General features: G+C 43.2%; 1 protein-coding gene across 1 annotated transcript; it reads right to left on the reverse strand.

Moving 5' to 3' along the window:
- Window positions 1-2674: 2674 nt before the first annotated feature.
- Window positions 2675-18250, reverse strand: GCM1 (glial cells missing transcription factor 1). Its single transcript, XM_062187540.1, has 5 exons — window positions 18182-18250; window positions 7530-7782; window positions 6048-6160; window positions 4858-4986; window positions 2675-3415 (listed from the first exon to the last, which is right to left on the reverse strand). The coding sequence occupies exons 1-5, from the start codon at window positions 18248-18250 to the stop codon at window positions 2675-2677; spliced, it is 1305 nt and encodes a 434-aa protein (XP_062043524.1).
- Window positions 18251-24673: the final 6423 nt, after the last annotated feature.

Here is a 24673-nt window from a genome sequence, read left to right on the forward strand (position 1 = left end):
CATCCAGGTCTCCCTCATGGGTGGCAGGGGCCTAAGCACTTGGGTATTTTCCATTGCCTTCCCAGGCCTTTAGCAGGGAGCTGGATCAGGAGTGGGGCAGCTAGAACAGGAACCAGAGCCCATATAGGATGCTGACATCGCAGGCAGAAGCTTAACCCATTGCACCACAACACTGGCCCCAGGAGACTTTCTGAGGTACAACTGCTATTTCTTGGTCTGTGTGGTCCTTATATGGGCTTTGCAACTCTACTAAGCAAATACATTTGTTTTATGCACTTATACAAATTCAGAAGATTCAAGCCAATCTAAATGATTATTGAGACCATTTAATTATAACAGTCATGTAATGGAAAGCATTAAAAATAAGGCAGCCATGGACTTGTATGCTTCCAAGGACCTAGTGTTCAACTTGGGTCCTAAAATGACAAAAACCATGTTAGAAATCAGCCTGGCATGGGGCCAGCATTGTGGCAAAGGAGGTAAAGCTGCTGCCTGCGATGCCGGCATCCCATATGGGTACTGGTTCACATGCTGGCTGCTCAACTTCTGATCCAGTTCTCTGCTGATGGCCTGGAAAAAGCAGCAGGAAATGACCCAACTGTTTGGGCCCCTGATACCCACGTGGAAGACCCAGAAGTTCCTGCTCCTTTGTGGCCCTTTAGGGAGTGAGCTAATGGATGGAAGCTTGCCTTCCCCACCTCTTTGTAACTTTCAAATAATTTAAAAAAAAATCAATCTGGCATGTCTTCTTATGTGTATATAAGAAATTGATATAACGTGTTATATATTCACAAATTTTATACAATATTTTTATATATATTATATGAGGGTGCATCAAAAAACTTATGGAAAATGGAATTAAATAACTTTATTGAGGCCAGTGCTGTGGCATAGTGGATAAGGCTGGACCCTGTGGTACAAGCATCCCATATGAACACAAGTTCAAGTCCCAGCTCTTCCACTTCCAATCCAGCTCCCTGCTAATATGCCTGGGAAAACAGCAGAAGATGGCCCAAGTCCTTGGGCCCCTTCACCCAACTGGGAGACCCAGATGAAGCTCCTGGATTCTGGCTTCAGCCCGATCCAGCTCCAGTCATTCAGCCATTTGGGGAGTGAACCAGCAGATGGAAGATCTGTCTCTCTCTCCCTCTCCTCTCAAACTCTGACTTTCAAATAAATATTTTAAAATGATACATTTTAGTGCAAAAAATTTTGAAATCCATGCATAGTTTTTCCATAATACACATTTTCTATGAAGTTTTTGAAGGCCCCTTGACTATGCGAGAATGCATCTGATCTTTGAAAGACAAGAGACTAGTTTGTGTTGCAGGGAGAATAACAGGAGCAGGACTTCAGTTTTACTTTTGAATTTTGCATTACGTACATTTGTTGTCATTAAAGTAAAACAGAATTATATAACAGTTAAGACTCTGCTTGGGATGCCCACATCTTGTATCAGTGTCTGGGTTTGAGTCTTGGCTTTACTTCCAATTCTATCTTCCTGCTAATGGGTACCCTAGGAGGCAGCAGGTAATGGCTTAAGTATTTGGGTCCCTGCATCCCATGTGGGAGGCCTAGATTTGAGTTCTGGGCTCCTGGCTTCAGCATGGCATAGCCCTGACTACTGAGGGCATTTGGGAATGAACCAGCAGATGGAAAATACTCTCTGCCCATCTCCTTCTCTCCTCCCTCACCCTCTTCCCCTCTGCTTCTCTCCCTGTCTTTTCAAATAAATTAAATAATAAATAACTTTGGCTTTTATTAAATAATACAAGAGGAGGTTATTTTTGAAAATATCTTTTTATTGCTTTTTATGGCTCTTTCCAAAGTTCATGGCTAGACTCACATTCAACATAAAGTACTTCAGCAAAGAAGAGGAACTTGCATTCAAATACTGCTGGCCAACCATGGCTATGATAATTACACTAAGACTTCTATAAACATTTTCCCCTGTATTACAAACATGGCACTAAGTTTGGAGCCATTAAGAGTAAAGCTAAAAGAGAACAAAAACCCAAGCCCTTGTGGAAGAAGTCACTGGGGAAGGAGAAGGGAAGGAAAGACAGAGGAAGACATTGGCCACCGCTAGAATTTCTCTTCATGTGACCATTTATTTTTTTTGCTCTTTATAACATGGGTTTAGGTCATTTTCCTGTATGGCAAGTCTTAGAAATCAACCAGGAAACACACCTTTTATAAACTAACCCCAGGACTAGACAGAATATGGAATATCTCAGCGGCAGAACCTTCAGCTCTTCCACGCATCCAGTTTCTGTTCCTTCATTATCAGTCCCTAAGGAGGCATAGCTAAGATCCTAGGTAGGTGAGCTCTCCATCTCTCTGCTCTGATCGAGATGCATCTGTGACAAAGAAAACTCAAGGGATAACTGAGGTGCTGAGAGCCCCCCAACACTGTGGGGTGGGAGGCGGGGAGCAAAGCTCTTTCACCTACAGATTGGACAAATTTCCAATGCCTGCTAAGGAAGGAAGTACTAGTGTGGAGGAGGAGGAGTCAAAAAGATTGCTTGTGTGAGGAGACGTCTTGACCATTACTTGTCATGATTTCCATTGAAATCAATGAGAACATCTTTGAAATGTTTTCCCTGAGGAGATTCTTCCAGCCATTTCCCCAAAACATGTGTGAGCATGTGTGTATGTGCGCATGGTAATTCAGTCATCTTAAAGGACAGAGGTTTAGAAGCATTTCACTGTTGCAGTGCTCCAAATCCATGCACATCATTTCTTCATCAAACTCCCACTTGTTGCTCTTGCCTGGCAGTGAATATTGCTGGTGAGGATGAGAGGTATAGGTGAGGAGAAAGGGGTCTTCCTGGGGTGCATGGTACATGAAGGAAGGGACATAGCTGTTAAAATCCATAGGTGCTTTCTCTTCATAAACGTCTCCTCCTGGATTTGGCCATAAGGAGTGGCAGCCAGTTTTGGCTGCAGGTGGTTCCAACGGAATCTGCTGGGAAATGGGTTCAGAAGAGTTCTGGGAAGGAAAGAAGTCACAAGGCCAGCTGGTCAGAGGAAAAGGGTAATTGGGGCAATAATTGTCATTAAGAGGATTTCTCCCCAAAGCAGCATTTTTGCTCCATGGTTGCAGATCGTCGTAATCCGGGTAGACTCCAGAGGCAGAAGGCTGAAGCAGGTCTCCACTATTGTAGAGCCTATTGGAGGAAAATCTGCGTTTTTCATAGAGCTTGGTGGGGTCCAGCATGGAAGCCTGGTCTGCCAGACTGGTGGTTTCCCCCGGACCATAGCTCTTGGAGAATGATAAGCAATCATTGAAGGCTGCATGCTGGGGAGTGTTAGCTATTAAATGTCCACTGTAACTACCAGGCAACTGGACACCCTCTTGGAAAGACCAAGTTAAAGGGAAACTTCCTTGACTTTGTGTTTCACCTGGAAAAGGCTGGAAAGCAAAATGAAAATTCACGTTAATAAGTTAAGCAAACACACACAGCTACCATAGGCACCATGGGTTACTCTATACTAGTAAGTGCTTGTCAGATGTTCCTCATTCCTCACATACGTGAAGCACAAACACTCCTAGCAGCTTTACCACAACCACCCAAGACAGAAAGAAGCCATGGCTGCCTCCATCTCCAGGTGGAAGCTGGCTGACCAGTCCCAGCCAGGAGATAGCAGTGTGGTTAGATGGTTCTCACTCCAACACAGATCTGATATCCTTCTGATGGCCTTCTTGAAAAATTTACAAAGAGCTACTGAAGAAAAATCAAACCATAGCTTCAGATTTATATTTCACTCAGTACAACTATCTTTCTCATCATTTCTCCACTTTGTTGTCTTTTTTTTTTTTTTTTTGAGTTCTGGTTGGAGTCTGGGAGGGTTTTTTTTTTTTTTTTTTTTCCTCCCAAGACATTTTTCCCTGAATTCATGGGAATTTTGTTGGGTCATAACTAAGATGTATGGAATACAATATGGAAAATTTGTCTTAAAAGTAGAGGAAGTACAATGCTTCCCAGGTAATCATAGGAAAAGAAATTGAGAATTAAGATATACTCTTGTTTATGGAAAAGCCAGGTAAGGAGAGGGTAGTTTTAGGGGGTGGAAAGAAAGGGCTGTGACCAGGTAGATGGAGTGGGAGGAAACACCTTCTATATGGAGTTCTGTGGCTGGGAGAAGTGGTGAGAAACAAGCCATTTGGATCTGGAGATCCCCATTCCCTACAGTAGACTCAAATGACAATGTTTCAGGGACATTTAGAGCTACCAAGGATGGACCAGCTCCATCTCTACTTCCTGAAAAGAAATGTAGAGTTTTGAACAGCAGGAAATGCATAGGAAATTGCTATCACGCTTGGGCAAACAACAACCTACAATATGATGTCCCTACAGTAGTGGGCTCCACATGACACTTGGTCTACAAGGAGCACCCCCTAACCACCACCGTGGATGTCCATCATTTTCAGAGACTGCTTGTCTCATTTTGGTAGAGTACGTGAAGGAAATAATCTGTGCTCAGGGCAGGAGTATGGAAATCGGGTGGGGGGTGCATGAGGTTAATATTTAGTGGGGATCATTTCAGTTCATTTCTGTGCCTGTTAGGACCAAAATATAGAGTGCCAAATATAGGCTAAGTACTAATTCAAGTTTCTCCTTTAAATTGTAGTGGGGAAGACAGGTCTATAATTACGTAGAATCTGTGACTGAGAGCATGCACAAGAAGATGGTAGGCATTAAGACTAAAACCTGAGATGCACTTTCTTTGGTGAATGTTTGTTTGCAGGGCAGCCTGGTAATAAAGGGAATAGATGAGTGACTTTCCTTTGTCAGTAAAGAACCAGGGACAATGCCTGGGGGCTTGAAGTTACACATGTTAGAGGGAGGTTACCCTTGTGTCTGGGCTCCTCTTCAGCTTTAGGGAGATGGAGGAAGATGCAGTGTGCACTTTCTTCATTGCTCTTCTTGCTTCGGCTTCCAGCTTGGTTTCTGGTTTTGGATGATCATGTTCCCCCTTTGACTTAGAGGTGAGGAAATAAAAAGGAAACAAACTAAGCCACTAGATTATACTTGATGTGTAAGTCTTGACTCTATATCCAGACACTTGACTGAGTGGCTATAGCTGCCTATTGGAATGAGCTTGGGTGAACCTCCCAGTATGCCCCAGGCTGCCATGCTCCTGCCTGCACACATACCCATGCTTACCATGCTGCTGCTTCCTGTGGTGCCTCCCATCTACCCAACTAAGCCATACAGACAGTGACAATAACATTGAATGTTTTCTTCCCTATGTACAGGGCTCTTCTAGACATACCATGTACTTAATCTTGTATAATCTTCAGTATAACCATTGAGCTACATCCTGTTACTATCATGGCTCGTTTACAGAATTTGAAACTGAGACTGAGATTCTACCACCTGGGCAACCTCCACTTGTTAATGAGAGTCCTAGGATTCCCCTGGGATTCTCCTAGCTACAGCCAGTCAAGCTGAAAGCCAATTGTTAATCACTCAGTAGTTTTGTGAGCTGATTATTAAAAACATTGGCAGCTTGAAGTCAGCCATGGTGGGAATAGTTATTTTCATAGAAATTGGCAAATGCTACAAATTGGCAGATTTGGGGAGCCCGTTTATCTACACCCCACTGACTCAAACCCAGAGTCCATTCTTTATTGTTTATGTACCAGCACAATCAGTGCTTCTTTCACATTCCAGAGAAGGCTGGGCTTTGGGGGAGGAAAGTAACTTGTTCAGGTTTACAGCACAAGTTAAAAGTCAGAGCTTGTTTTCAAACTCAGTTTTACAGAAGACTCCAAGCTCAGCGGCACACTTTGCATACTGGGGATTATCGTGCTCACCTGGTGTGACTGCACCAGCCACTGGCTCTCCTCTGGTCCCCAGGCAATCAGCCTGTCCCCTCCCAGGACACTCCAGCCCTTCAAACCTGCACTGAAGTGTGAGGGGCATGCTCTCCCTCACCTGTGTATCTCTAGCTTCTAGGGAGGCCCCCTATTGTGGGAACACTGCCAACATTTGTGATGCTGAAGCCAAACAGAAGAATAGAGCTAACTCAAATCCAACCTGGAAAAAGATGAAGCGGCCATCATGCCTCCAGAAGTTGGTGACCGGGAATCCACCGTGGCCCCGGCATGGAATGAGCTTGAGCGGTCCATCGCAGTTGGGACAGTGCTTCCCTGTGAAGGAACAGAGCAAAGTTACCACCCCGCCAGAGGCATCCTGGATGGCTCCTGAGTGTGTGCAGCCCTGATGTTTATAGTCTTGAATCCACAAAATAAACCTGACCACAGTTTAAGAAAATTTTCTTTTAAAAAAAAGTTAAAAAAATTTTTTTTCATTTTTTCTAGGGGTGGAGAAACAGACATCTCTCATCTGCTGGTTCACTCTCCAAATGCCCATAATAGCCAGTATGGGGCTGGGACCAGAGCCAGGAGCCAGGAGCCAAGAACTCCACCAGATCCTCCTAGGTGGGTGGTAGGAACCAAACTACCTGAGCCATCTCCTGTCACCTCTGAGGACCTGCAATAGCAGGAAGCTGGAACTGGGAGCTAGAGCCAGGAAACAAACCCAGGCACTCTGATGTGGGACATAGGCATCTTAACAAACGCCTGTCCCATGGGCAGTTTTATGGGCTTTTATCCCCTGGGTATTACTCCTGACCCTAGGAAGCCTGGCCATGATAATGGCCCAGATCAAGCTCACACATGGCTAAGATAAGCAGTTGCCTAACAACTGGGGTATTTCACAGGTCAGGGTAGAGCTCTTTTAACCAGAAAATCTCTCCCTATTTACTTATTGATACTTGAAACTCTACAAAGAAGAGGGGGAAAATTCTTTTATTTTACAATGAGAACTAAGGGTCAATGCCAAAGCCACATGGGAGAAAAAACACAGCTACTAAATTTTCACTTAGGTGTAAATGAATGATACCAGGTTTTGCCCTGAGGTGTAAGTATTGAAATTACATGAAGTAGCTTGAGATCTGAAACACTTCACAGGAAACACTGAATGTATCTATTTTACAATCTAGCAAATATAATTTGTACAAAATATTTGAACAAATATCTCAGCACGTGATGATGACATGAACCTAACTGGGTGAAATTGAGTCTAAACTCAAAATCAGTCCCACTGTTCCTATTTCAGATCAGAAAGTTCTAATTGAGACCTCTTAAGGACCCATTTCCCAAGAAGTCAGGTGACAAGTCTAATAAATTATTTTCTCCTAAACTGTGTAGGAATCACCAATGAATTACTGTTAATCCCCCTAGTAATACATTTTCCTTTCAACAGGGACCTCAAGTTAGTGCCTTAACCCAAGGAAGATGTTTAATTGTGGGTATTCCCACCATGGCAGATCGTTGGGGCAGGCCCTGGGGACAAGGGGACTGGCTTATTCCTCCTTAACATGCTCTATGTATTAGAACAACCTTGGTCTCAACTACACTTCTGTGACAGGACTGGGTCCTTGGGGGTTGTGCTGGGACATAGAGCCCATCTGAATGGGTGCCAGGTTCCCTGACAGTGTCACCAGGCCCCACTCACGCTGCTGCTTCTGCCTGGCTTTGTCGCAAATCGCAGGTCTCAGGTAGATCTTGCGCCCCTCCTCTGTAGAGCAGTTGCGGCCACACACCACCACGCCCAGGCAGGACTTCTTGAGGATGCGGGAGTTGTGGTTGTTGGTGTTGCGCATGGCCCAGCTGCTCAGGTGCCTCTGTGCGTTCCTGTCTTCAGAGCTGTAGACATGCTTCACGTAGGAATCTGGCCACTCCTGGAACGAGTCAGTCTTTTGCACATTCTGATAGAGACACAAAGAACATTATTGTAGTTGGAGCTAGAAAATACAAATATCTACCACTGTGGGGTCAACAGACATTGGTCATCAAGAGCTGAGCAAGAAGGGTGACCAGGTAGTTGGGCTGCCATTTTGAACACTCTCATCCCACATCAGTGTGCCTGGATTTAAGTCCCAACTCTGGTCCTGATTCCAGTTTCCCTGAGAGGCAGCAGGTGATGGCTCAAGTACTTTGGGTCCCTGCCGTCCATGTGGGAGACCCAGACTGAGTTCTTGGCTCCCAGCTTCGGCCTGACTCAGCCCCAGCAGTCGTGGGCATTTGGGAAGTAAACCAAGGAATGGGAGCTCTCTGTGTGTCTGTCTCTGTGCCTCTCAAAAAACAAAAACAAGATGAGCAAAAGGCACCCAAGTTTAATTCTGATGTGTGTGCTGCACACCAGTGGCAAAGCAGCTGCTGTGTCCGTGAGCAATTGATCACCGGACCCAAATGAGCCCAGAGTTTGCCCCTCGGAGTTCTGACTGATGTTCCTCTTGTCCTTGGTGATAAAAGTAATGACTATTTTTCAGTAGGAATTTTTGAGGGTGAAGTAACATCATGTTCTTACACAATAACCATAGAAAGCAGTATGGCAGGATCATAAGATAATGTCTCATTCTGCAGTCATCAGAGATAAGCAGTGGAAAAACTGGAGTACCTTGGTTCAGAAAAGTCTTGAGAGCAGGGTCCTCCCCGATGGAGATTCCCTTCCTTTGTCTCTACCCCCATGTTCTGAGTTTATTTTGAGTGGTTTCCAAAGAGCTTCTATGCTCCTGCCAAGACTGGCACTATTTCCTGGGCACGCACATCTGGCTAACCTCTCCTGCAGAAGACAAGTCAGCAACAAGGAGAGTTGGTGTTCAAGGAACAGAGTTCCAGTTCTAAAGATGAGTACGTCCTGGAGGCCAGCTGTATAACCCTGTGCATACATGACCATTACTCCTGCGTTCATTTAATATAGTTAAGATAATTTTGTGTTGTGTTTTGACCACAATAATTATAAAAGATTGGTGGTAAGGACATTCAACCCTTATAGCATATGTTGTACGTTTTCTTCATCTGCAAAGTCATAATGAGATCTACCTAAAGCAAGAGTTGTTCTGAAGATTAAATCTGATAATGTTTAAGAAATACTTAGCCGACAGCTTGCACGCTGTGAGCTGTAAATGGCAGTCACTGCTGCTGTGGCGCCCACTCCTAGATGCTGCACTAGTGCAGAGAAGCTGTGCCGGACAAACCTTGCCTGGTTCTTAGAATGAGACGCATCAAGCAGTCTCAGCAGCCAAACGGGCAGTGCCCGGTCCCATGGCTTCCAGAGCTCAGCCAGCAGAAGAACAGTTTTTGTCAGGAAGGTACTAGCCAGTCCAGAAAGAGAGTAGAGTGCTTCCTCAGAAAGAAAGCACAGCACAGAGAGGATTTGTGAACATAATTGCCATAAAGAAGTGATAAAAGTTTAAGGTGATAAAATGGAAATTACCCTGACTTGACTATTATATAATATTTATACTAGGTATCACATCATACCTCATAAATACACACAATTATATGTCAATTAAAAACAGATAAAATTTGACCAAAAAAAAAAAAAAAAGCACAGCATAGAATATGAGGAAAGAGGGCCCAGCATTGTGGTACAGCAGGTTAAGCCACTGCTTGTGATTCCAGCATCCCAGTTGAGTCATGGTTCAAGTCCAGGATGCTCCACTTCCGATCCAGCTCCCTGATAACACGCCTGGGAAAGCAGCAGAAGATGGCCCAAGTGCTTGGGCCCCTGAATCCACGTGGGAAACCTGATGAAATTCCAGGCTCCTGGCTTCAGCCTGGCCCTGTCCTGGCTGTTGCAGCCATTTAGGGAGTGAACAAATGGATGGAAGATCTCTCTCTTTTTCTCTCCCCACCTCCCTAATTCCCTCCCTCCTTCTCATTGTCTCTTCCTCTCTCCCTCTGTAACCCTGCCTTTCAAATAAAATGAAATGAAATAAAAATCTTCTTTAAAACCAATACAAGAAAACACAAGCAATTATAGAAGAAAGAGAACAAGCATCCTCCACAGGATGCATAGGTATTGATTATGAGTCACACTTCAGGTTTAGTCAGTGCCCAAGAACTTTGTAACATGAAACTCTAGACAGGGGACTTGGCCTCTGAAGCTTTGTTTTGCTCTTCTCTAAGACGGGGACATTGATAAAACCTAACTCACAAATGTACAGTGAAGAGCAAGTGTACTGTAAGCTATAAATCCTTAACAACAGTGTCTGGTAGTAGGGACTACCACAGGGACAGAAGTGGGAGGCTTTGTGTCCACGTCAGGTGGACTACTGAATGGATCAGAGCTGGGGACCACCAGCTCCAGCCTGTGGGCCAACTCCAGCCCACGCTGGATTTTGTAAATAAGGTTTATTAGAATACAGCCATGTTTGTTCTTTCAGTGCAGTCCGCATATGCATTTATATCATTTATGTATTTATGACACATTTATGAGGACCAAATAGATTAACACACACAAAGCACACCTGCCTGGCACAGAGCTGTTTTTTCTGCTAAATCAGAGGCCATCCTCAACAGGTCAATGTGGCTCTAGGAGCCACCCAGCGGAGGGCACTTCATGCTTTAACCCTTGCCAAGCTAAATGTGAGGCAGGAGACCAAAACAGAAGCTTACCTGGTGCACCTCTTCTTCCACAACCTTCCATCTCAGAGCAATGAGAGAGGTTGACCCTGGTGAGCTGTACTGTGACAGCTGTGTCCCAGGAATGGCACGTAGCCAAGAAGACAAGGGGAAGGGTGTAAATCGCAGGACAGTGGCACCAGGAGGACAAGTCCGCTCTGGTCTATCAGGCAGCTTGCAGTAGATCACGCTGAGGGAGGCACAGCCAGGCCGAGACGCTGATGCTTCCATCTGCCATTGCCAGGGCCTTCCCTCGCCTCCCCAGTTCCCTGGTGATCCTGAGCTTGCCAAGGTTCAATGCCCCAGGTAAGACATGCTCCCTAGGCAGCAGTCCTTCCTGCTCCTTCCCTCCACCCTCTGTTCATCTCTCCCTTCTGACCAAAAGACAGAACAAATGCTCTCTTCTTTTCTGTCTCAGAAATGCCACAGATAATTTATCTTTTGAAATAGTAAAAATGGAGGTTAAACATTAAAACTCTCCTTTAATAATTTGGATTATAAAAATCTACTGGTAGATTTGGCTTCTTATTCCAATACAAAGCACAGTTGTCAGGGTGGCTGAGATGAGCAACACTGAGATTTTCACGTTGTAAAGATAAGTGCATACTCCCCTTAGGCAAGTGGGGCCATTAAAGCCCATGAGCCAGGAGGAGGGGAATATGTCTGTGAGAGTGTCTTAGGTATTCCGACTTTACATGTGGAAGAAGAAATGGTCTCCGGTCTTTCAAGCTAGTTTTTGGTTGGCAGCCTCTCTGCTGGTGCCCTCATTTTCTTGTTCAAATCACAGTGCAGTAGTGACTTTGACAGTGTAGGGACCAAGAAAATCATGCAGAGTAAATGTGTTCACATCTGGCCATTCTTCTGCCTATTAATGCCCAGTCTTTTCATCTAGACGTGCAGGGGGATCTTTGACATCACAATGAACAGAAAACTCAGACCTCAATAAGGCAAAAGAGCCTGTGTCAAGCCTTTAAATATAAGGCATCAAAGAGGTAAAACTTAAAAAGGGAGAATAATCATTTCTTTCTTTCTTTTTTTTTTTTTTGACAGGCAGAGTTAGACAGTGTGAGAGACAGAGAGAAAGGTCTTCCTTCCATTGGTTCACCCCCAAATGGCTGCTACAGCCAGCGCACTGCGCCCATCCGAAGCCAGGAGCCAGGTGCTTCCTCCTGGTCTCCCACGCGGGTGCAGGGTCCAAACACTTGGGCCATCCTCCACTGCCCTCCCGGGCCACAGCAGAGAGCTGGACTGGAAGAGGAGCAACCGAGACAGAATCCAGCGCCCCAACCCGGACTAGAACCTGGGGTGCCGGCGCCATGGGCGGAGGATTAGCCTAGTGAGCCGCGGTGCCAACTGAGAATAATCATTTCTTAATCTTGTTTAGCAAATCCCTACAAAATATTTTCTTCTTTTTGAAACTTTTGTTTATTTTAATTTCTAACTCTTCATGAGTAACTCTGTTTTTCCTCTTGGTTAAGTAGTTTATAATTGAAAGGGAATATTCCTAAGGTTTCCAAGGTATAAATCTAACTATATTTTATAGTCTCATGGGAACAATCATTGGGAGTTTAATTAATATTTCGATGGCTTCTGTATATAATTTTTTGCCAAGATATTTATCCTCTAATTCACTCAAAATCTTTAAAAGTCTACACAATCACAGGTACCCTTTATATCATCTTTATTCTAATTTATTTAACCACTGAAGTTTTAATAAATTATCAAACAGAATTGGCTGTACACTATTAAACTAATGACAAAATTGGTAGAATAATGTATCAATGTCTATATTATTTTTATTAAATAGATTTTCATTAAGAATGCCATGTAATCACATAGAAAGCAAACATCTAAATAGTTTTTAAAGTTATGGGAGTAGCTAATTAATTCCTTATAAGTGTTCCTAAATACAATGAGAGAAACAGATACATCTCAAAGCAAATTACATAGAAAATTAAATGTCACTTCTCAGAAAGAAGAAAAATCAAACAGTACTTTGATTCATAATCTTACACACTTTTCAGGAACTTACCTCTTCTGGATCAACTGGAAATCAAATTTTAGGTGTCATCAAGGAGAGAAATTCAATCCTCTCAAAAACCTTGTTACGTGTGTGTCAGCTCAAGAAGCCCTCCTTGGTCTAATCCTGCAATTTCCTAGCTGAGTTAAAGGATCAGGACATAGGACAAAGTTCCTCATTTGCTCTGAAAACACAAAGCTAGATCAAGTTGTGCCAGCTTTCAAGCTCCTTGTCACCTGCCTCTTACTCTTCTCCTTTTCCTTCCCTATTCCATTTAGCTAAGCAAGATACCAGCTGCTGGGCACCCAGAAGAAAATCTCTGGGGCAGTGTTACGGCTAATGGGTTAAGCCACTGCCTGCAAGGCTGGCATCCCACATGGGTGCCAGTTTGAGTCCCAGCTGTTCCATTTCCAATATAGCTCCTTACTGATGTACCTGGGAAAGCAGAAGAAGATGGTCCAAATGACTGGCCCCCTGCACCCACATGGGAGACCTGGATGAAGCTCTTGGCTCCTAGCTTTGGCCTGGCCCAGCTCTGGCTGTTTCAGTCATTTGGGGAGTAAACAAGTGGATGGAAAATTCCCTCTCTCTCTCTCTCTCTCTCTCTCTCTCTCTCTCTCTCTCCAGCACTGCCTTTCAAATAAAGAAATCTTAAAAAAAAAAAAAAAAAAGGAAAAAAGAAAACCTCTGCCTCCCCAGACACAGTGATACTTCCATCCCCATTGCACACAGTACAAAGTGACAGAAGAATTTTATCCCTAACATTGGGGGCCTCAGTGATCATAAGAGCCCACATAGATAGAGCTGTCCTAGGGAAGTTCAAATGACCTTGAGGCCAGGGATAACACTGGGCAAACAGGGGGCAGTCATGGGTGTCCCTGCCAGGCCAGTGACAACATGACCTGATCGTGCAGTTCAATAATAATTGACAAGAAATCCAGAAGCTGGTTTACCCGTTAGCTCAGTGGCACCAAGACACATCTGATTACTGCAATTGGCTCATCCCAATCACAGTCAACCAAATGCAATCACAGAAGGAGCTCAATTCATTAGGATTGCTCATAGTTTCGGATTCATCCTCCGCAGAGGCAAAGGGAATTTTGCTAAAATCATAGTCCAAGTATGAATTAAGTGGAGCCATTGTCCCTTTGTAGCTCCACTATTCTATTTCAGAGAATGTTTTCTGCATAAAAAATTGCACTTAGACCTTGGAATCTCATGTGTTAATGGCCTGCTGTGGCTTTGGCCATGGGTTTAATGTGAAAACTGCTCTGTGTTTAGGACAAAATGATTGAGGGTGTTTGTCTGCTGTGCGGCTACTAGAACAACCAGTGCTTCACTTGGGGAAAGTGGCAGGTGTTAGGAATGGGGTGAGTGCTCTTCTTTCTTTGGTGAATTGGGTACTATTTAAGAGAAAAAGGAACTGAGTTTCACCCCGAAAAAAAGAATCCTAGAAGGCACTTTCTGCAGTGTTACAATCGGTGTTAATGTGAGTATGACACTCTGCAGCAACACATCATCCACATTTTTAATGAAGATTAAACCAATACCATTCATTGGCAACTTGGACCAAGCAAAATCTAAGCAATTATATTTGAACTTTCCAAATGCAACATGGAAATTTCAAGGTAAGGGGACTAGAAAGGAAAAGCACAATGAGTATAGAACATTGGCCTGGAATAAAGACTGGTATCAATGATGGCTATAAGCCAATGGCTGCATTTCTACAATGGCTCCCTAGAGGTTGCATTTAGATGAAATGGAATCAAAACAAAGGAGTGGTCAGAGAGAAGTGAAATGAAGATTTACTAAGACATTTATAGCTAAAAAAAGGGATGGGGAGGGGACAGGTACATGAAACAAATACAGGCGAGGAAGGATTCACTGAGGACAGGCAGAGTTGGAAGAATCAGGGCTTTTTTAGCCCCTATGATATGATCATGCTTTCCAGCCCAACAAGTCTAATGGCTTCTCACTACCTGTAAAATAAATGAGGCCTCTTAGGATATCCTACTTTCAAGCATCTTTGCAGCCAAGAGCTCCCCAAATCTCCCTGCTGAACACCCGTGCATAGCTCCTTCAAGTGCAGATGTCTGAGCGCCTTCCCACTGTGGCCCCCTACCCTTAGTCTTGATCATCAAAGCGGTTGACCAGATGCTCTACCTCACTCTGTGCCAGTCATACTGAATTGCATATTCCTTTTCCAAGCTCCTCCAGCATTCTTCTACACGCACTGATTCTGTTTGAGCATTGGTCCTGCTCTAGTGGTCCAGAATCTCACGAACCCTTCTATGGAGATTAACACAGCTTAATGGCCCTGGCATCCCTGAGCCCTCATGCCTGGCATAGCCCAGCCACTTGAAAATAGTTGATGTCCTAATGAGGACATCACTGTTCACTGTTGTCAAAAATTTATAAATCTTGATATAGCTAAAGTATATAAAGGAATGTGGAGTTTCCAGGACCAGAAGTGTTACACTTGGATAACTGACTACCCAAATTACCAAATTAGCATTTACAAATTGAAACCTGAAACATGTGAGAGGATGAATAGAAAAGGAATATGCCCATGTGATACAGAAGTTTTTCAGAAAGAATACAAAATTATGAAAAATGGACGAATTATTTATACAGAAAGTAGATAGGACAGAAAGTGAAATTAGGAAAATTTATTGTAATAACAGGGCACTGCATTTGGTCTTTTAAACCACTTTTTAAAAAAATATACTCAAACTGCTAGTCCAAGGAATATTATTTGAGGGGGCCCCATGGAAACAGAGTTCCATGGTCCAAAGCAAGTTTAGGTGACATCACATAACATAGTCTCCTCTTGCGAGAGCCACCAACACACAAGGTGGTGAAGAAGGCTCCAGGTCTGCAGTAAAGAAATAGGTCTAACTTGATTGGACCTCATGTTGCCCTTTTTCTTTCTTCACAACACCCACTAAAGTTCTCTGTAACTTATACTCTATAGAACACTTTTTGGGAAACACTGATCTAAACAGCTTAGAGACTAAGGCAAGATATGAAAAGAAGTACTACTTTTGTATCACAGAAGGGGTCACTAAGGCTTAAGAACATCAATTTGGGGGCCAGCATGTGGCACAGTGGGTTAAAGCCATGGCCTGCAGCATCAGCATCCCACAGGGTCACCAGTTCAAGTCTGGCTGCTCTACTTCTGATCCATCTCCTTGCCAATGTTCCTGGGAAAGCAGTAGAGAAAGGTCCAAGTGCTTGTACCCCTGTACCCACATAGGAGACCTAGTAGAAGCTCCTGGCTCCTGGCTTTGGCCTGCCCCAGTCCTGGCCATTGTGACCATTTGGGGAGTGAACCAGTGGATGGAAGATCTCTCTGTCTCTCCCTCTCTCTCTCTCTAACTCTGTCTTTTCAAATAAATAAATAAATCTTAAAAAAAAAAAGAACATCAATTTGCGTAGTGTCACACAGATAATAAGCAAAGGGGTCATTCATTAATGAAATCCCCACTTGTCAATTGATATTTGGCCCCTACCAGGCACTGTGCTTGGCAAGAGGTTGACAATTCTAGACTCTTAAACTATTAGAACAAGTAGGCATGTAAGGGAACACTTAGTGTAACACCTTCATTTTCAGAAGAGGAAAGGGGTCTCAGAAAAAGTAAATGGATCCCCTACTACAACGACCACCAAGCTCTACAAATACAAAGAGACAGAGTTAGAATTCCAATCCAAGGCTTTTGTTGAAGGTCATGGGCTTTTCACAGTATAACTCTCTGCTACCGGATATGCTTGCAAAACATAATCTAATATGCTTGGAAATCTTTCCAAGACATTTTTCACTCCAACTCACTTTTGATATAATTCTAGAGCTAGCATAATGATGAGGATGGTGCAGTCTCTGCTCAGAATATTTACATGTTAATAATTTTCCTCATATATGTAACGAATTGAAGAACATTTAGCTATTTCTATGAGCAATCTCAGTACTTTAGCTATGAACTAGAAGCAACACATGCCCCAAACCAAATGTGTACATTTGCTGTAAATTTTTGTTTAATACTCTGGGAAGTTAGGAACACTTTTGCTTTTGGGAAGTCATGTTGGAACATGAAATTTTATGAGCCCTGCATTTCCCTGCAGGGACTGAATCTTTCTCTCTTTGGTTTATGGATCTGAGGAGTGATATGGATCTTGTTCTAAGAAGCATGCACACTAACACTCACTGTTGTCTTTGTTCCAGGAGTGCTCAGACTCGCTAAGCCCCTACACTAGAACACGATGCTGCAGAGTGCTGTGTGTATCTGCTTGCTTCAGCTTTTGATCTTGTGTATGTCCAGCTACTATTCAAGGGCTGTCATCATGAAATTAGAAATAGGCAAAAATATAGATCCCCTAGCCCAGAGCAATTAAAATTTGTATTTCTCCCAACTAGCTACAATAATCAGGATATCTATTAAGAGCAATGGCAAACACAAATCCCTAAAATGGATATCTGCAGGAGTTAGCTGTGGTTCATTTAGCCAGCCTTTTAAAATTAATTAATGGATTAATTTAAAAGCAGAGCAACAGAAAGAAAAAGAGAGATTTTCCATCCACTGGTTTGCTTTCCAAATGCCTACAACAGCCAGGGTTAGGCCAGGCCAATGCCATGAGCCTGGAGCTCCACTTGGGTCTCCCACGTGGATGGCAGGGAGCCAACTATTGAGCCATCTGTCACCTGCTGCCTCCCCCAGGATGTGCTTAGCAGGGAGTTGGATCGGAAGCACTGTGCTACAGGATGCAGGTGTCCCAGGCAGCAGGGTAAGAAGCTGCATGAGCGCACAGGCCTCTGATCTTCCTTAAGTAGCCCACACTGTCTGTCCTCCAGCTCTCCCAAGACCTACCAAGGAAGAACATAGGGTGAATTTAAGGAAAAACATAAAGAGAAACAAACGACACTCCCTCCCTGCTCGGGCAGGCTGGGCTGACCTTTCCATTACTTGGTACTGGTGGTTTCCAGCCTTAGTCGCCTTGGTCACCACTTCAAACAGTTCCTGGTGGAAGCATCTTCAAATGTCCAGAAGGGATGGTGAGGAAGTCATGAGTGACACACATGGAAAATCAGTCTTAAACAACTAACGCTTTCCATCAAATTGAGTTATAAAGTCAACTGCCCAAGAGGAAGGCAAAGAAAGCATGCAGTGGGGGTCACTCTGCATCTGGAAAGCAATTCCGTGTGGGTGCATGGCGTTTACAGTCCTACAAGTGTGTGCTGTGTTCCACTAGAGCACTAGCTGTAGAACACTCTAGAACGTTTCGGTTATAGGTTTAGCTTAACACTATTACTATGACGAATAAGGATGCCTGGGAACTTATGCATGATAAAGAGTCACTCTGTTAGCAAATGAATCACTATGGATTTTGTCAAACCAGCCAGCCAGGGTGAGGACAACTGAGCCAAACCACCTTGGAAAGAGAAGAGCAGCACTTCCCTTGCCTTAGTTTATTACTAGGGGATGTGGTAGATAAAGACTCGCTCAATCAGAGGTCCAGGCTTCTCCTTAAAAATGCCTCTGTTGGATGCTCAGATGGAGCTCTGTGGGAGGCAAGCTTACCCAGCTGGGACCCTCACCAATTTCCTCAGAGGTCCTAGCCGCTTAATACAGTCAAGGCTGCCTGGCCAAATGCTGAAGGCAGAGTCCTACTGAGCACGTACGTACCTGTGGCAGCTTCATATCATTAATATCCCAGCTCAACATCTCCTTGTCTTCAAAGTCGTCAGGTTCCATGATAATCAGGTCAAGACACCCGTACGCTTCTGACTCCCTCAGGTGTGCTTGAAAATTTTGTTCTCAAAGGTTCTTGATATAGTTGGAACAGTTTACTCAAGCAGCTTAGACCAAGAGACTCTTTTCTGGGGCTAAAAAATAAATAGACAAACAATAGGAAGACTGACCAGTGCCTGTCTGAAAGAAAAATATTTCGCTGACATTTTTGCAAGTACCAACATATAAATAAAAAACAAAAGTCATTGCAAACATAAGGAATTAAGAGTATGGGGAAGCACTGCTTTCACCCTTGGATTTAGGCATCTTACTGCACTGCCAGTTCAGGGTGTGGAGGCCTTGGTGGGGACGGCTGTCATCTGCAGTCAATGCACAGGACATTTTTCTTTCTTTTAATTAATTAATTATTTTTTATTTCATAAATGTGAATTTACAAAGTGCAACTTTTGAATTGTTGTGGCTTCCCCCCAACCTCCCTCCCTTCCGTGGCCCTCCCCTCTCCCTCTCCCATCCCACCCTTTATCGAGTTTCATTTTCAATTACCTTCATATACTGAAGATCAACCTAGTATATACTAAGCAAGGATTTCAACAGGCTGCATTCACACAACCGCACAAGGTATAGGGTATTGTTCGCTTAGTAGTGTTTTTAAGTTTCACAGTAAAACACATTAATGACAGAGATCCTACGTGGGGAGCATGGACCCAGTGACTCCCGTTGTTGATTTAACAATTGGCACTCTTATTTGTGACGTCAGCAATCACCCGAGACTCTTGCTATGAGCTGTCTAGGCTATGGAAGTCCCTTGAGTTCACCGACTCTGAACTTGTTTAGTCAAGGCCGTATCACAGTGGAGGTTCCTTCCTCCCTTCAGAGAAAGGCGCCTCTCTCCTTGATGGCCTGTTCCTTCTGCTGGGGTCTTGTTCACCAGGGTCTTTCATTTAGATTGTTTTTTGCCATCGTATCATGGCTTTCCATGCCGCACAGGACATTTTTCCATCACACACCCGTGCCTGGCAGAGTTAGAGTTGGCCTGGTGTTCTTCAATGTGGCTGACATTACAAGAAGGGAACAATACATTGGATTTATCTAGAAGTATTTTTTTTTAAAACCCAAATGAGGAATTACTTGTGCCCTTTTCAATAAATCCCATATGTACTGGCTATCTGCAGGTATCATCAGCTAATGTCCTTCTATCAGATTTCTCTGAAACAGGCTGCTTCAGCTGGGCTGTACTGATATTTTTGATAAGATAGCTCTTAATTAAGTGGAGCTATCTTGCACATAGAAGTTTTAGCAGCATCCTTGGGCTCAGCCCATTAGGTGTAAGAAAACCAAAGTATCTCCAGACAAATATTGTGTGGACTGTAGTAAAATTTCCTGTTGGAGAACTACTGCTTTAAAATTATGAATACTCTTCTTTTCCCACATTATGATCACTATCATGAATCCTTCACTCTGTGATATTAATATCTCTGTTTTCAAGGAAAAAATAGCATATATGTGCATGTATATAATGTCTACATTGAAGTGAATATGGCAAAGTGTTTAAGTGTAAAATAATAAATAAAAATAAAGCAAATTGTGTTTCTTGACCTTTTTTGGCTTAGAACACCCTCTTTTCAGCAGCATCACTCTCCTTTACCCTTTTAAGCCTGTCTCACGTCTGTGATTACATTATGTAAATGATATTTTAGAATATTTGTTTAAACTGCATTTCTTCCCTCATGAGAAATACTGCTCTAATTTCTACTTGTAATTGGTTAAAAGGGGAAAGGGGTAGGAAGGAGAGGAGGAGGGGGAAGTGGAGGGAAAGGAGACAGAATAAAATTTGAAAGACTACCCTGAGTTAAAAAAAAAAATGAATCATACTGCAGATGTAATGTCTTGTTGGTAGATGATGAAATAAAACATGTTCATGAGTATAGCATTTGTATTTGTTGGTTTTCTCATAAAAATAAGGGGTATAATAATGGCATATGGAACTACTTAATAGTGAACTCAAACTACAAGTTAGACTAATAATTTAAATCTTAGGGAGACCCATGAAGTCTGTTCTTCAATTCTTTAACTTTCTGTGATTTTAATACTTGCCTAACACTGAGCTCTCCTTAGGGAAGGTGTACATAGAGAGAAGACTGTTGATCTGAGCATATAAACAAAGTTTTGATCATTAAATAAAAAGCTAGACTGAGTCTCTTTCTTCCCCCATGCCACCTACCACGCAAGCTACAATCTAGTGATCATACAATCTAGTGATCACTTGCAGACTCAAAGAACTTAAAGTCCCTCCCCCACCAATTCAGGCGTTGATGTTTAAGACTAAATCCCCTTGAATTTTAAGTAAAATACTATAAACTTTTAGTTTCTGAAGCAATGGCCGATTTAATTCAAATAAATAACAAATGCAGAAGATACAAATATCTAGCAGCAGGCTTATGGACTTAGCTCTTTGAACAGAAGCAACAATATCTCTGATAGCCCAAATTTTGTTAAAATTAATCAGAATACATTTCTTTTAAACCCTGGAAAAGGACTGGCATTGTATACAGTGGGTTAAGTTAGTAGACTGTGATGCTGGTATCCAAGTGCCGATTCAAGTCCCAGCTGCTCCACTTCCGATTCAGCTCCCTGCTAATATGTCTGCTAAAGTAGCAGGTGATGACCCAAGTGCTTGGGTCCCTGCCATTCATATGGGAGACCCAGATGGAGTCCTGGGTACCTGGCTTCCACTTAGACCAGCCCTGGCTTTTGTGCCCATTTGCAGATAAACTAAAAGATAGATTTTTCTCTGTCTCCCTCTCTCTGTGTCACTCTGCCTTTCAAATAAATAAATAAAATCTTGCAAAAAAATCCTTGGAAAGTAAGATCGTATTTTCAAAAACCAAAACAATGTTTTAAGTCTAGACGCTATAGACATAATTCTCTAATTTGTTTTAAGTTAAGGGAAGCAGAATTTTTTAAAAAAATCATGCAGCAGAAAAGCTACATTGCTCTTTAGATTTCTTTCCAATATAAACTTTTGCCAAATGAAGGAGCGTTAATTTAATATTTTCCTGAAAATTATAAACAACACATAGAAAAGTCAACTGTTTTAAAGCCCTTTAAAAGTAAACTCACTTTTTCTACAGGATTAAAAAGCTAAATTTGTCAAGACTTCTTTTTAAAACTTCTTGGTCAAAGTATATTCAATTTTCATCAATTTTATAGAAAAAAAACCAGAACAAAGAAAACACTGTAGGAATGGGATAGCCCTTCCATTTGCCTCTTCTTGGGATTTCTGGCTTTCTTACCTTCTGACTTCTTGTACAAATGTAGCCAATATTGTGTGTCATAAAAATCTCTTCTCTGGTTCAGGTCCCAGCAGGCTCTGGTCATTTTCTGAGCAGACACTGTTCCCTATTCCAGGTCAGGGTACATTATGCTAATGAGCTCTGGCAACAGTCCAATCAAAATGCAGATGCTCACAGCTCAGGATAGGCGAGAGCAGCCGAGATTCACTTAACCAGCCTGATTCTTCTCAGAATGTGAGCAATGTGATGAATATTCCACGGTGTGCATCTGAACTTTTCCCTCCTTTATGTTAAGAGGACATTTTAACTAAAATGGACATTGAAAAGAGCCTCACAAGGAAGCACAATTGTTTTCCTTCTTGTAATTTCACAGGTTGGGCCCAAGGCACAGCCACCCCTAATTGCCCCACTGTTTACCCTGATGTGTACAAGAGACAGAAGAAAGACAGAGGCTGAGAGTTATTAGGTCGATAAAATTTACTGGAAAAGATATTGGATAACCAACTGCTCCTAAACCAGAAATGCCAAAATGCTATCCTAGACTTAACAACGATATGAGTGTCTGATACCCCCCAAATAACACTATCCCCTCCTCCTAGAGAGAGAACCAGCATGCCCCACAGTAGTGCAGTGCACCTGCTATGTTGCAGGTAGTCCAGGAGGTTCTGGAGATACAAGGGAGAATTACAGTTGCTAAGTTCAGTCTAGTAGAAAAGATGAAGGAAGATATTAAACAAGTCCAGTGTAATTTGACACACGAGATAGAGACAGTCCAGAAGTAATACAGAGGAGGAAGTTATGAAATGGGGGAGGAGAATCAGGGGAACATTCTTTCACCAAAATGATGCCTGATGAAGCTTCCCAAGGATAAATAGACATTGACCATACATCAGAGATTGGAGACAGGTGCTTCATATGAAGGCAACAGCATGGGCAGTTTTACTAAGAGTCAGCACGTGTGAGGAGATCCAAACTATCACTGTTGAGGCTTGGGAGAATGGAATGAGCAGGCCAGAAGGTAAAATGCTTGAAACACCTGAGAGTTGTGTGGGGCAGCTGCTCAGAGAGCTTTGCAAAGCGGAGTTTTCTCAGTAGTCTCTCAGTTCACGAACTCTCTGAAGCTTGTGCTTAAGACTGCATACTTTCCTTGTACTTTATCTGACCAATCTTGTTCTCCTCTCTGAAGTTCTCCCTGCCTCAAGCTTGGTCAAGAAGAACTTTCTCAATCATATTGTATCAGGACAAAGCCTAACATTGTGTCAAGTGGCAAAAGAGAAATGTCTACAGGGTCCAGCTGCAGAATCTCAGAGCAGAGCCAAAAGTGGATTTACAGTCATACCTACCTGTCAGGATTAGCCACTAGCTGAGGTCTCTTCTCTAGAATATCTTTCCCCATCCAAGTATCTAAGCCCTGTCCATCCTCCAGGAACCCCAGAGTGCCACTTCCCTGTGAGGCCTCCCCACAATATTCTAAAACACAGGACTTCTCATTTCTGTGGTTATTTCAGAACTCTTGACTCTAAGTGATACAACTGTCTTATATCACTTAGAATTAATATTTCCTAACTAAAAAATGATTTTTTTTTGTAAAAAGGGGTCATATTTTGGGGTAGGAATCTGGTGCAAGGCTTAGGATACCACTCGGAACTCCCATATCCCATACTGGAGTGCCTAGGTTTAAGTCCAAGCTCTGATTCTGATTCCCGCTTTCTGCTGATACATACCCTGGGAACAGCAATGACAGCACAAAGAGTTGGATCTCTGTCAGATGTGTAGGAGAATGGGGTTCCCAAATCCTGGATTTGGCCTGGCCCAGCCCCAGCTGTTGCAGGCATTTGGGGAGTGACCCAGTGGATGGGAGATAGATATCTTTCTCTCTCCCTCTCCCTCTCTCTCTCTCTCAAATAAAAAATAAAATTTTAAAAGTTTTGAAGATTTATTTCATTACCCAAATGGCCACAACAGCCAGGTTTGGGCTGGGCTGAAGCCAGGAGCTTCATCCAAGTCTCCCACATAGGTGGCAGGGCCCTAAGCCCTTGGCCCATCTTCCACTGCTTTCCCATGTGCATTAGCATGGAGCTGGACCAAAAGTGGAGCAGGGGCTGGCGTTGTGGCATAGCCAGTAGAGCCGCCACCTGCAGTGCAGGAATCCCATATGTGTGAGAGCTCGAGTCCCGGCTGCTCCACTTCCAATCTAGCTCTCTGCTATGGACTGGGAAAGCAGTAGAGGATGGCCCAAGTTCTTGGGCCCCTACACCCATGTGGGAGAACTGGAGGAAGCTCCAGTCTCCTGGCTTCAGATCAGCTCAGCTCTGGCTGATGCAGCCATTTGGGGAATGAACCAGTGGATGGAAGACCTCTCTCTCTGCCTCTGCCTCTCTGTAACTCTGCCTTTCAAATAAATAACTAAATCTTTAAAAAAATTACACTGAATTATAACCTTCAATAATTTTATTTTTTAAAAGTGGAACAGCCAGGACTTGAACCAGTGCCCATATGGGATGCTGGCATTGCAGGTGGCAGCTTAACCCACTGTGCCAAAATGCTGTCCCCTAAAGTAAATGTTTTTATTAAAAAATTGTGTTCTTATCTCCCAAGATGGCTGATATTAACATTTTGGTCATGTCCTTTCAGACTTATGGTTTCTCCTATAAATATAACCAAACACAGATATTATATGCATAACTGCAGTCGCACTGTCCATATACTGCTTTAATTGTTGATGAGTGTCAGCCCTGACTTTCCAGCCAAGCTTCTGGTACTTTCCCTTCTCCATCTCCCTGCTTCTCCTCCCAGAAAGACCTGCTGGATTTTCACCTGCACCAACAGAGCCATCCTTGCCCCAAATACCAGCCCTACTGGGACCCAGAGGGAGCTAAGGAATTCTGTCTCCACACTCTGGCTGAGCTTAGACAAGACATCCCAGACAGGTAATGGCACCTTGGCTTTCTTAAGGCTAAAATCCTAACCTATGACCCAAATTCTCCTAATTGGATCTCTATCATTGTTATGAATCACAACAATAATCACAGCTACTTCGCTTGACTGAACACTTAGAGTGTTTCAGATGCCATGCTAAGCACCTCCCTGTATTATCACACTTCATCGTTATAGCATCCCTATCAGGTAGACC

Source organism: Lepus europaeus, chromosome 3 (genome assembly GCF_033115175.1).
Source record: "Lepus europaeus isolate LE1 chromosome 3, mLepTim1.pri, whole genome shotgun sequence".
NCBI lineage: Eukaryota > Metazoa > Chordata > Mammalia > Lagomorpha > Leporidae > Lepus > Lepus europaeus.